At 44.8% G+C, this 13,669-nt stretch overlaps 1 protein-coding gene across 1 annotated transcript; it reads left to right on the top strand.

Moving 5' to 3' along the window:
* Window positions 1-2,263: 2,263 nt before the first annotated feature.
* On the top strand, window positions 2,264-12,709 carry T265_06503 (hypothetical protein; the record flags this gene model as incomplete). The annotated part of the gene is made up of 5 exons (XM_009171777.1): window positions 2,264-2,427; window positions 2,467-2,767; window positions 4,014-4,135; window positions 5,967-6,067; window positions 12,615-12,709. 5 exons carry the CDS (start codon window positions 2,264-2,266, stop codon window positions 12,707-12,709), a joined length of 783 nt encoding a protein of 260 aa, XP_009170041.1.
* Between the last annotated feature and the right edge of the window lie 960 nt (window positions 12,710-13,669).

The following is a 13,669-nucleotide window of genomic DNA, read 5'->3' as shown; positions in this document are numbered from 1 at the left end:
CGGAATTTTCACCCATGGGCGAAAGTGACTAGGACGTCTGCTTAATTTGGACCTAGCTCCAACTTCCGAAGCAGGTGACCAAACAGTCAACAGAAACACTTGACATTTGTTGGTTGACTGTAGCGTATTTTCTCTATTCAAGCACAAAGTTAAGCGGACCCCGTGATAATCCGCATTTCGTGCTCTGTAATCCTCAAAGTACGCCGCGGTCCACACAATATCAACCTGTTCATCGTAACAAATAGGTTCTTATTTGTCCCACCTTTCTACATGCGCGCTTGGCATTCAAACTGAAGATGTTTTCGGTACCAACAGCAGCGTTTTCCATTTGATTGCGTCCAAAGACTGTCACCCATATCTTTGAAACATGTGCCGACCCGAATACAAAGATTGACTAAATCAAATGGTGCTGGAATTTTGAAATGATGGGCCACCACACAATTAGGAAGATGCGGTTGCTGCTACATTGACTGCATTATCTCTTGGCTAATTTCCTCTGCGGACTCAAGTGGTGTGCATTCAAAATCCAGTTTAATAGCTCCTACTTTAAGTGGCCACTCTTGCCTTGTTTGCCAATCGAGTTGGTTTTATCTAAGCAGTATGGGCTACCAGAATCATACTAAATAGCAGTTTATTCGTCATCTTTCGTAGGAACCTAACTGTTAACCGCGAATTCGACGACAACTTTCTGTCCATTTCCGAGTTTTTTGGTATTGGTTGATGAGACTGGAACTACAAATTTGTTCCAGCCAACATTCCAACGTTGCAGGAGATCACTGCTTTGAACAAAATATCAGCACATTCACCCACACACCTACTGTATTTTTTATTAGTTTTCATAAAGTAGGACGGGAAATCCAACCGAACCCCCCTTAAACAATCACTATTGTAGGCCGAGAGTTTCCATCCGCTTTCCCGCCAAATTTTGGCAATTTCTTCGCATAGGTCGGGTTATAAAGCTGCTACCTCTAAATGCTATGGGTTGACCTGCACTCAAAGCATTTCAGTGAAATATATTATGTGGTGCCCAACATTTTTGCAGTGGTTGGTGAGTTTTGGCACGCTTTGAATGTAATAAAAGCTTCCATATGAGACTGTTGAGACTGTCCATCAATTAGAAGTTCCTCAATCCCCTTCAGAGCACTAGATTGTAAACGAGCTGGACTTATCGGTGTGTTTGCTTGTCTTTCGACGGGAAACCGTATGCACTGGTTTCGTCCTGGTGAGAAGAACCAATATACTCGCAGTGGCATTCCATTCGCTCTCTGCGTCGTGCTAAATCGCTGTACTGTCGGAAACAAACAGCGTCGATTAGACTCTGGGATTATCAGATGCTGCAGCAAGTGCTTGTAGGACGTCGTTGTGAAGAACATGTACCTACGGGTCACCCGTGTTTATCATCGTCATTGGCAGCAATACCATCACCGACATACAGCCATGTTATCTGTGTGAATAAAGCCTTTTAGTGGAAAGAAGAAAGAATGGAACAAGGAGGTGACCTACGCCTAGCCTACCGCAAACATCCGAGGTGCCTACACCGATATCAGTCAGACAGTCTGAATGGATACTGATAACATGAACAGAATTGACATCGGTTAGCTGCCATATGGTTCACTCTCTCGATGCAACCACAGTGAGGGTCACATGAACACCATCCTGGAAGGCAAACCACCAACGGCACTCAAACTTCGTAACATCATCCCCTGGTTCCATATCAGATTCCACTCACCTCTGAGTTTTCGCCACTCCGAATTCCGCAGCAGAAAAGACTTGTAGGCATGCGCCGGCCTTCGTAACTTGCAATGCTAGATGTATTCTTTGAGTGAAGTACCTTCTGCTTCACCGAAGACCCACTCCTTGATCACGCATTGTGGATTCACTGTTCCGAACTTATTCCACCTCTAGTCCTACGAATTCTGGTTAAAGATCTGAAAATAGCAAAGTACCACTACAGATGGCCGGGTCAATTACAAACGTACATCCCGCGCTTCATCTTATACACGTCCTTTGAGACCTGGTGTCACAGGCGGTGGAGATTGGCCAATGCAATTCTGATCTCGAGATTCGTGCATTCTCTCACAATCGGACTCTGACCATAAACTTGTCCGCTGCTTATTTTCACTGCGCTTTTGGGGTCTACGTAAAAGGCGCTCATCTCGCTCGGGCACTGAGAAGCCAGAAATCAAACCAAACTATTAAATATTGACTCCATGGACACCTGCCAGATGCTCCGGTATCGGGTATTAACGACCAATGGGAACAGATGTCCAAAACGCTGCTCAAAGCCGGAGCTTCCGTTTGCAACACAACCCAGCCGACCTCATCCATACATTGGGTCTCTGATAGGACCGTGTTTTGTTTGAAGCTCGGCGACAGATTCTTCCCGATCGTAACCACAGCTCCGCCCGACGCACCATCCGACACCAGGTAAAACATCGTCTATGCATATTAAAAAGCCTGGCAGAGCCGAAAGGCCGGAAAATTGAAGGTGCAAAAATGCTGGAAACGGTCGCAGGCTGTCCCACTTGATTTGTCTGTTGGCCCTCGGAGGCTTCTTTTCAATGAAACTATGGTGGACCATAATGACTCTGATCTTCAACAAAGGGGACCGTTGGGCACAATGCATCAAACAAAAATTCAGTTGGCAACCGACTACCTCCAATCTGGATTGCTTGCCTTCAACAAATCGAAACCAAATAGCATTCGATGGGCTGTGGGACAACATGAGCGGGTGATGCTGTCACTGAATAGCTTAGGACCTGCAACAGTGTGTAATGATTTCAGCGGACTGTCGCATAATTCACACTATAGGATAGGTTAGATTTTTTGCTTAGCTGGTTTTGATCAATGAAGTATCGGAAGCTCACTGACCACGAACCCTCAGAACCTCATCAGCACCATAGCCTGTTCCTCCTCGTGCTTCCTTTGGTGCCGCTGAGTTGTGACAGCTGATACAAAACATTGCCTGAGTTGCAGTGTCAACTCAGGCCAGATCAATGCGAGCTGTATGTACTAAGAAGGCGAATACTCAACAACGTAATACAAGATGTATGTATAACTGAAACAGATTACTGAATTCTAACCTTTCAGCGGCTTGCTAACAACGTAGCAGAACAGGGGATACCACTATTTCTATAAGTTAGTCCACTACTCAAATTGTGAACCGAAAAACCTTTGGGTAAGTTAGCGTGCAGGTGGTGGATAACGCGCTTACGGCAACTACTGTGTGCATCAAAACGACTGAAAATGGTAACGTTCACCAGGAAGATATCTGAGGAGCATATAAGAACGCATATATATGTAGAATATCATGCGCATACGCAAAGCAGGCTACGAACTGGTCTCATGACACATTGTTGACATGAGTTTGCTTCTTTGCAGGTACGAGCAGAATAGGTGGTTTCCTGGCCTGATTCTGGGTTGTGATGTCCCTCTGAGCTACTGCATCCGAGGTTTGCAGTCACGAGCAGGGACGCACGTAATTTGACTGTTGGCGCGCGACTAAAACAGTTTGGTTGCCTGAAAAGGATATCCCTATGGCGGGCTGTCGTGGAGAAATACGGTGTACGCTGTATCAGTTTACGTCTGTGCCTATCCCCCGCATATTTTGTTTTGTTCATCCAGTTTCTGTTGCCTGATTTTTTTTGTTTCTAGGGTGCACTCTAGTACGAGTCATTCGGAAAAAATCAGTTTGAGTTAGTTTGATCTTCCCTAAAAAACTAGGAAAAATGTGCCAGTTGGTTCTCTCTGGTCAACTTGACGTGATTAGCCAGACAGATTTGAGCGCGTAAACGGATTTTGTTTATTCTGGCTAAAACCCCCCAAGGTAGTGGGTAGAACCCACAGTCTAGTCCATATGATGAATATTTTTGAACTTATCATCTGGAATACTGCGAATAAAGAACATGGTAAGCATACAATCCGGTGGCCCTGTCATCCCTATGCGTGTGCCATCAAGGTCAGTTTTTTCGCTCCTGATAAGCTCGGTGGTTAATGCGTGGGCTTACTAACAGGAAGGTCCGTGGTTTGAACCCAGCCTCAGCGACTCAACCGCTCCTGTCGAGGATTGGACAACATGGTGGTATGTCAGCCCTCGTGCTTCCCTTGGGTGGTTTGGCAACTGGGCACTGAAAGGGTGTTGCAGCTAAACTACGGTGCCAAGGACGTGTTAAACAGTAGAAACACCCCTAACAGGGCCGTGTTGACTTCCTGACTACATGAAGTTTCTCAAACTGCAACAGTGGGCAGGTTGAACGTGAATAGACTGGATTCTATTCAGCCAAAAGCACGAAAATTGACTTCAGACTTCACAAATAGACCTCGTTATGTTGACAAAAGGTAGGCATTACAGGACACAGGGCCCTTTCATATTGCATCCAAGCGTCGAGGGTAGCGAAGTCGAGCGCATTTTTGGATGCCTTCAACGTCCACCTGCCCAAAGTACAACGAGGTAGGTGGGCCCGCTGTATACTGTCCCTACTCACTTGATTCCTATTCTGGAACCAGGTTGCCAAGGTTTTCTTTGTAGTGTCCGCTTCCGCAACATCAACTATTCACCAGTGGTGTTCCGTATGAAGCTGCCTCATTACTGACAGAGGTTTTGCCACCGGTGACTACCGTAAGTATACGCATTCTGACGGGAAAGGCAGTCCCGTCGCAATTCTTTTTGAACATGGAGAAAGAGGAGCATAAAATACACGTATTGTTCTTTGATTGCTCACCAATCAGCATCCAGAAGTTCCCGCCTAAGGGGGACGAATCGACAGCGCGGCTTCATTTGTGAGGCGGAAGTTACGCGAACAAAATGCGATTTGCTGTGAAAAATTTGAGTGCCGTACGAATGGGGAAAAAAGAGACTCATTAAGTTGCAAACTAAACGTGGATTTGATCCATATCTGTCCGAAGCTATTCTTTTTCCGTTGGGACCATTGCACTAGTCAGTTCACATAAAATGAACAGAGGGACGCTCATCGTGAATCCCGAGGGTAGTTAGACGAATGTCATCTATTCTGACAATCTTGAGAAATCATCAGTATCATACTTCAACACACAGCCATCAATGGGCAATCCGAATGTCTAACGGAGTGCATACTCTGTTGACATGTTTTACTAAACCCAGGTTGAATTTAAGAAGCATTTTAGATATCCGGCTGGTTGTTGTTTTTGAGTCTATTCCATTCGGAAGAACCCACTTGCATTGAAACTTGCAGTGTGTTTCAGACTTCACTTGCTGATGATACGTCAGCATAAGCGTCGGTTCACTGAAACCTACGGTTCACCGGCGTTTCCAAACATCCGAATCGCCCCATCTTCTGATAACGAAGATTCCCTGGCTTTCTCATCATGCAAGCCGATAATCACACGCTGAGGAGCCATTTCCTCCGTGAATCTATCTAGGACAAAGTCAGTCGTGGCATTCTACTAAAGTTGGTTGGATTCTTGCGTTGGAGTCACTGGCATACTCAAGGCTGTAAGAAAGCTTGAAAGATAGTGTACATATATGGCTTTACACAAACAAGCACGCACCAAAGGAACAGAGGACGCTAGGAATATTTTTGCCTTCCTTGCCCTTGGTCGTCAAACAATTACTGCAGCAGCCGAATTTCGTACCTTACAGTATGATCGTCTTTGGGCACTTGTAAACAGCAATTCGATAAGGTCTACGAATTTTTTTCCCAACGGTTCTACCTTGACAGGGATGACCTTTCGTATGCTGTCTTGAAAATGATATGTGTATTTAGTGAGTCGCGAATAGCAGATATGCTAAATGATCCATTGTTTTGGAGGGAAGAATACTTGTGCGCTGATCACAGTGAATTTAGTGGCCATCTTGCGAGGGTCGAATAATCTATTATAGTCATCTGGATAGAAGAAAATCTGCTCATTTATAGGGACGTGAATGTGGAGTGTCCAGAGTATTCGTTTGGCTGCTCGTATGGAGCGCTTGTATTCCTACTAGTACACAGCCAAGGTTGTAAACAAAAGAATAAACGGGGAGGGAGAGGGGACGTAGTGCAAGCTCACCACAATCATTCCAAGGTACCTACACCTCCAAACATTCACTCAGGTAATTTGGACAGAAACTGACAACAAGAACGTCATTGACATCGGTCGGCAGCCATATCGATGATGGTGATAATGGGCGGCTATATATATATATATATATATATATATATATATATATATATTGGATGTAATTGACTGGAGTCATCCGAAACAGATCCGCGGGTCAGCAGTTCTTGGTTCACGGAGGACATGCGGGTCGATATATATATATATTGGATGTAATTGACTGGAGTCATCCGAAACAGATCCGCGGGTCAGCAGTTCTTGGTTCACGGAGTACATGCGGTTCGCCAGAATACGATCTCAAACATAAGCCAATAATATTGGTATGAACTCGATGAAGCAAGGCTGTCAGTCTACCTGATTTAGGCAGCTAATTAGTCTTTCAACTATAAGCCATTTGCGGAAGAACAGTGATTCCAGCTGCTACAGTTTCATTCACTAAGGCTAGGGCAACTAACGGATAAAAATTCACGCTTTAGAGACAACTGCTGTACAATAGAGTCAAGTGAACTGACTAGATTTGGCACAAGCATCTTTCGACTAGGTTTCGACCCCCTAAGCTGCCATCCAGTGCGTTAGTGTACAGTGTTTCACTTCACGAAAATGCGTAAATCCTTGAAGGAAATATGAACCTGGCGTATCAGGCAATAAATCCGAACACAAAATAACGACAGATTTTGTGTGCATTTATTTCAGCGGAGGCTGCAAACCGATGGAATAAAATAGAAACCAGGAGAAGATGAAAGAACTGAAAAAAAGTTAACCCACCAGAAGAATAGTGAGTGATAGCCTTGCGTGAATAGTGTGCCTAACAGTGACACCGATGGTTCGTTAAAGTCATGTGATGGTCTTTCTGCAAACAAGAACATTTACTCCGTACTGGCGCACTGCGTAGAATCCTGGGTTTGCCGTCGCAGTAGCACACATCCGGCATATGTTCGTCACAGTCGCAACAACCCCGGGACGGATTCTTCTCAGGTGGCCTGCAGCAAGTGCAACTATCAGTGCTACTCGTGTCATTTGAACAGTCACAATTCCCACATACGGGTTCATCGCAATGACACTTGTGAATTTCTGGACAACATGGAATGATTGGCACAATATGACTGGCTCGAGCAGCTTCGCAGATACAGTGGTCGTTGAAAGAATCTAGGTAATCTCGGTAAGCAAGCCGCTGTTCCTCCTCCTTTAGTGAAGTATAGTGAGGTGGGTAGAGATGACATCCAACTTGTACTTGTCGACATCCACAACCTGGGCAGCGTGGTACGGCACTATCTGGGACAGCGGGACGGCAGAGGATATGTTTCACATTGTCCAATGTCGTATCTTTGCAAACAGACAGCTGGGACTTGGCTGGCCATTCAGGCATTATTTTTTTCTGGACTGCCACTGTGTTTTTACAGCTTTCATACCATGCGCTCAACAAAGTCAGTCCAGATTTTTGTGTTACGGTGGATCAAGACTCTGTCGTCATCATTGATACGACATATTTTCGAAATTTATTGATCAATGCATATCTGGTGACTGCACGTTATACCCCATTACTAGTCTGGTTTAACTGATACAGTGTTTGAATCCATTTTGTGAGAAAATTATGACAGGGTTGTTTAGAGTGACTCTTGATCTTCTATTCATACCGAGCTGGTACCTGGTGAACCCCTTATATGCCTTAGAGAACCCAAGAAGTTGGTCGATACTTGGGTAAAATAAGAAGGGATTCTTCAGGAATTAAGCGAAGCCATTAGTTACTACGCGGGCCTCAACTACGAAGCTACGGAGAAGCGCATGACTGCTCACACCTCTACGTAATTCAGTTGAATGGCACGGTGTCTAAATCTTTGCTTTATTATAATACGTGGTGACTTCAAGGAATGTCTACAAGTAAGACTGGATTTCCAAAATGTACCGCTCTTCACTTAGAGACTTCTCTTGTCTTCTCGACTGCCCCATCGAGGCCTGATATCTCAGTTTCCATACCTTTTATTAGTTGCGTCGCACTCTAATAGATTCCATAGCTGAATGCAGATGATATCTTCTGGCCGAACGAATTAATGGTGGCGGGGACAAGCAAGTAATTTGCACGTCTACCAACCATTCTGACTAATCAACGTTTCGCATTTTTTCTGCTACGTATGGGATTAGCCACCCTGTACTATTTCTTTGTGGATGATATCCTACTCAAGTGAATATTCAAACTTGATTCCATCAAAGGGCTATAAGACGGCGAACAATCAACCTAAACCAGTCTTTACTATGCTCAACGAAACAGTTTCTTTGTTTCGGAAGACCAAATAATTGATATGTGGCCGCACACTGCAGTATTTGTAATCCAGATATCACAGAAGATAATCTTGCTCGTGAGCAAGATTCCAACGGGTTGCCCAAGCCACAAGCTTCGGAGTTACCTGGGAAGTCGATCACGACAAATTACGTTAGTCAGATTTCGAACCTATCCCTGAAAGGAGTGGCTGTCTGTACTGCGGTGACACGATCCCATCGGATCTGGGCAGGAAGGTGATGAAAAAATCAGTGTTAGGCGAATGGTATTCTTTGACTCCACTGGCATTACACACGGCTAGAAGGTCCGACATTCGTTAGACAGGACTATCCCCTAGTTGCCTCCGCAGTAATCACCTTTTTTAAGGCAGTAAATATGTAGGGTTGAAAGGTAAGAGTAACACAAGATTTCAGAACCTGCACTCATGTATAAGAAAATGAGCTTCAAAGAATCAGTTCCAATGAGTTCTCGAAATGAGCATCCAAAACCGTTCAGAAGTATACGTATTTGAATGGTTGAAGTATCCTTATTCCAAGTCTTTAGCCGGAGCTGTAGGAAATTTAACATTTCCTATCTGTTTTTAACACGGGGGACTGCCTCATGGATGTGACGTTTTACTCTCGGAGTGTATGACATTCAAATAAGAATGCGGCGTATGAGTTAGGGTTCCATCAAGATTCCTGAGTGGTGGTTTAGTGGGTACGTATGTAGTTCAGTGATTGTGTATGAACCGACTCAACGAAAGTTTTGTCTGGCAACATGCTATTCTTACTTCGACGGACTGCGTTATAGTATGCGGAAACGTTGAATGCCTTGGTCCTTGTTTAGCCCACTGTGATAAATGCAGACTTATCTCAACCGTTTGGGCCTCATGGCAAAATCGCGAAGTCCCAGATATCCATCAAGAAGAAGAACGGTTGAAGGGTAGAAAAAGAGAGGAAGATGGTTCGAAATAGTCTGCTACTAATAGGGAAAGGTCGGAATCGATACATACCGTTCGACGGCATGTAGTTTTTTTTGAGTGCTTGTGTATCGCTGAATTAAAGAGGATTTCAAGGATTCCAGGTGTCCAACTTCTCACGAAACCTAAAGAAAAGAGGTGGCTGGGTGTCTCATGAGTGCAATATCCAGGGGTCGAAAAATTTTTAATGTCATCATCATTACGAACAGCATATTATCCGTGATCATGACTGATGTCTCGCTGCCGTAAAACCATTTATTTGTAGAAGAAAAGGATAAAAGTGGGTGGGAAAGGGACATTGCTAACCCGGCACAAGTATTCCTAGGTTCATACACCTCCAAACACTTACTCAAGCAGAGTGGATAGACTGGCAACAAAAACTGTTGACATGGGTTGACAGATATCTCCTTACAGCGTCTCCAGCCACGTACAGAGGGGATCATCATCTGAATGGCAATATATCGTGACATGGGAGAACGGCAGCGTGCTTGAGGAATTAAAGGTGGTTTTACATATAACATGGCAAAATGACTGTCTTGGCAATCTGTTCTGAGTCTCCAATGTAAGCAGCACAGAATGACGTGACTATTCTACCCTAAAATAACCAGTGTGATTACATCTGACCGATTAATTGAGCAGAACTGATTTTTGTTGAGTGCATCAAATGTTTTGCTTGACTAAAAATATATTCAGGACGTAAATCACAACGCATGTATCTTTCTTCATTTTTCGGTGAAATCTGCACACTTTTCACAGGTACGTGTGCTATTTCCCAGTACAGTGGGTCACGAAAGTACTCATCAAAGAACCAGTGCTTGTTAATGCACACGAATTCTCGGTCACTTTGTCCCATAAGGTACGCTTTGTAGGTAGATTTTATGATTGCTGACCAAAAATAAAAAGTCCATGTTGTTGTTAAAAAGGTTCTTGTTTTTTAATGCGAAGGATGCAAATGAGTCCAAAGGTGACATTTTTGGTCGTGCATTTACTACAGTGACTTTTCCATTCAAGACGTTGATTCTTGCTAGACTAAGAAGAATTCTAGTACACTTGAAAATATATACCCTGTGGGTTTGACATGACCAAACACAGGAACCTTAGCTTGTTACCTAACAGCAGAGATTTGTTCTAACGTTTCTGGATCATAAATTAGTGACTTTCTGCACATTCCTCCAAACAGTAGCAGCCGTTCGTTCGGTATTAAGTCTCTTGAACGTGTTGTTTACAAGCCGAACTGCACCAGTTTAGTTGTTTTTTTTTGTGGAAGCCGTATAGCGGCTGGCTGTTTCTCGCTTATGGAATGCACGTAGCAGCTGCACGATGCAACATGAGCGGGATGACTTTTCAGTCAACTGGAGAAGGTTGGAACCAAAATGGATGATCTACCGTCTATTGGTTCAACAACTGCGGTTTTCTTGAACTTGATGCCTTACGGGTGAGTTCATGATGGAAAACTGTTTGTGAGGGACAACTGCAAATAAGGTGCATTATTCCACCCAAACGGACTTTCCGGCAGAGTTTCCCGATGCCGCACCAAGTTTAGGTTGTCATGGCGAGGAGTCGCTATTTCAGAAAGACCGCCAATGAGATCTAATCAGTTGTCGATAGTTCGGCTGCATACTTGTAGCTATCTTGAACAGTTATGTGGGAATGAGATGACTGTGTGTCTGTAATACGACCAGATTCTGCTTAATGCCAGTATCAGAATCAACGCTCATGAATACTCCATAGCGGTTTCTGTACAGTACTGAAACATGCGTTCCACAGGTGCTGACGAAAATAGTGTAAGTAAATTTCAGATGCGACGTAAAAGTGTGCAGGACAAGTGGTAGTCGAATAAATGTGCAATTATATTAAACTTAAGTTGACTTGCGAGTGCTCCATTACGCGACATTTCATAATGACTGAGCGACGACACATGTACACACGATTCTGTCGGTAAGGTGAATACAAGCGACCATATGGTCTAGAACATTCTTGATGAAACGCACGAGTTATGGAAGTAAACAGAGCATTGGACTGCCCACTCTTCTTCATCTATAACTCCCCTCTAAATTAATGACTTCAAGCTTTTGAATATTGCAACTGGTCATCGATGTATAAGGAGTATATATGCACTTAAGAGAGGAACTCATAGAACCGTAGAACTAACAGGTGAGAACCTGTGCGGCCTCAAGTACACTTGTAAATATAAGCGATATGAGCGCTCAAACGATCGCCCTGTTCGAAAATACAACGGTCCGTGTACAATTCATGGAGTTGTTCACTTCTCAGGGCTCAGTCTCAGATTAGAGCGCTTCATTTCCTTCCCCAGATGCTAATGCCCTACTGTAAACTGCTTTGACATTCTTGTGATTTCGTTTATAGACGCATGCAAGATCCGGATTTCCTCAAATGCGTTTCTCAGGCAATATAGCGGACTTTGCGAATGTGGTTTATACCCAGGGTGTTAACCGAGAGATATTTCTATCCTAAGCTATTCAACAAAGTGAAAGGGAATCATGACCGAGTATGTCATACCCTGCCACCTGTTCTTGATTTGTGAATATCAGACGTCACATCCCAGCCCATCAGACCAGTTTTGTGAAAACCGGGCTTATCAGAAGCACTTAGCTTGAGCACAGAATTATATCCACAGCATATCAAGCGGCTTGGACCGTCCATATTAAACTGCTGTTCGTCGCTTCATATCGCCTCGTCCATGGCTTTACTTGATCTGACTATCAGACATCATCACTCAACTGGGCATGGATTATACCCAGTCATCCCATTGCTTTGGACCTCCTGATACTCAGTTGAATACAAAATGGAACACTTGGAACTTGGACTTATACGAGGGATTCCCTGCAATAGGACTCCAAAATTAAATACACTTCACTCCGATTCCATAAGAATTTAATTGAAGTTGATATCTTCTGGGGAACAACCTACAGATAGCTAAGAATAAGACGCACTAGGAGCCATTTTCGTCCCACCAAAGACTAGGACGATAAATTAGTCACGTCTTTTATTATACGGAATCATCACGAGGAAACGGCTGCTAACTGAAACCTTCTCAAAGTGTTTGTGTCTTCCACACATGCTTTGGATAGAATGGGAGCGCCGTAGTAAGAGACGGAAACAAGAATGCCATGGTGTTCTGTGGTTGGCCTCAATGCAACTTGATTCCCCCGTGGTGTGACGGTTTGCGCACCTCAGCGATCCATTGAGCTATACTGGAGAGTGTCCCGCGACACTCACAGAGTCTCTCATACCAGGTTGGTCAATGGCTAGAGGTCTGACGAACACAGTCTCCTGGACCTCCAGGTTGGGGGTTGGAACATGTGGCGACTTGTTCCGTAGAAATGGTAATGCATTTGCATTTCCCGCCAAACACCGCTGCCTTGCGGTTGGGCTTTTGAGCCAAAGGCTTTGGTTGAGGACCCTAATCGTCCTCCTGTCTAGGTGTGGCGCCCTGGTAGTATCCCAGCCCTCGTACAACCATGACCTACACAACTAACAATATTCTCATGCCACATCGGCCGTCGCGTGGTGCCATCAGCCGGGTCGCCTTACTTGCTGCATACAGCAGGGCGGGTAAGCGAAAACAGGCTACTGCTGACGCCTCCCTTCTTTCACTTTCACGTTTTCCGTCTTCCGCCCTCCCCCGCCCAAATTTGAAAACTTTATCCGCAGGTCCCAGCTCTAGGACTGACCGTTTTGCTCGCCCTGCATCACACTCAGCTGCAGCTTCTGCACGTCCGAGTTCAGTTACAACCCTAAACACTTCGAAGTCTGTTTTCAACCCCTGAAAGCCTGTCTACTTAGCCACTTTCAATGTTCGCACACTGAAGCAAGCAGGTCAACAGGTGGCTCTTGCGCGTACGCTGGATTCCCTCTGTATTGATGTATGTTGTCTGTCAGAAACAAGGACGCAGGACGCAAGTACTGTAATCGAACTGACTGCCCCCTCGCTCTCTTCCAGGTTCCGACTGCGCACCTCTGGTGATGCAGAGGCCGCTGCAGCTGGATATGCTGGGGTGGGTATTGTATTGAGCGAACGAGCGAAAGCGTCTCTGCTTGATTGGATACCCGTAAACAGTCGCCTCTGTGCGGTTCGTTTGGCAACATCGGTGAGAGAATCTAGAGGAAGTGAGGTTCATCGCACCTTGTTTATTGTTTCTGCTTACGCCCCAACTGACTGGAGCTCTGAATCTGCCAAGGACAGTTTCTATGACGCTCTAGGTGCCCTTCTACAACAGGCTAAAAGCTCAGATATCGTTGTGGTTGCTGGTGATATGAACGCCCAGGTAGGTAGACTAAGCGCTGCTGAGGCCCGATTGGGTAGTCGTCTTGGTTTGGACACTAGACGCACGGACAAC

Source organism: Opisthorchis viverrini (genome assembly GCF_000715545.1).
Source record: "Opisthorchis viverrini unplaced genomic scaffold opera_v5_133, whole genome shotgun sequence".
Taxonomy (NCBI): domain Eukaryota; kingdom Metazoa; phylum Platyhelminthes; class Trematoda; order Opisthorchiida; family Opisthorchiidae; genus Opisthorchis; species Opisthorchis viverrini.
This window is presented reverse-complemented; position numbering and strand designations above follow the sequence as displayed.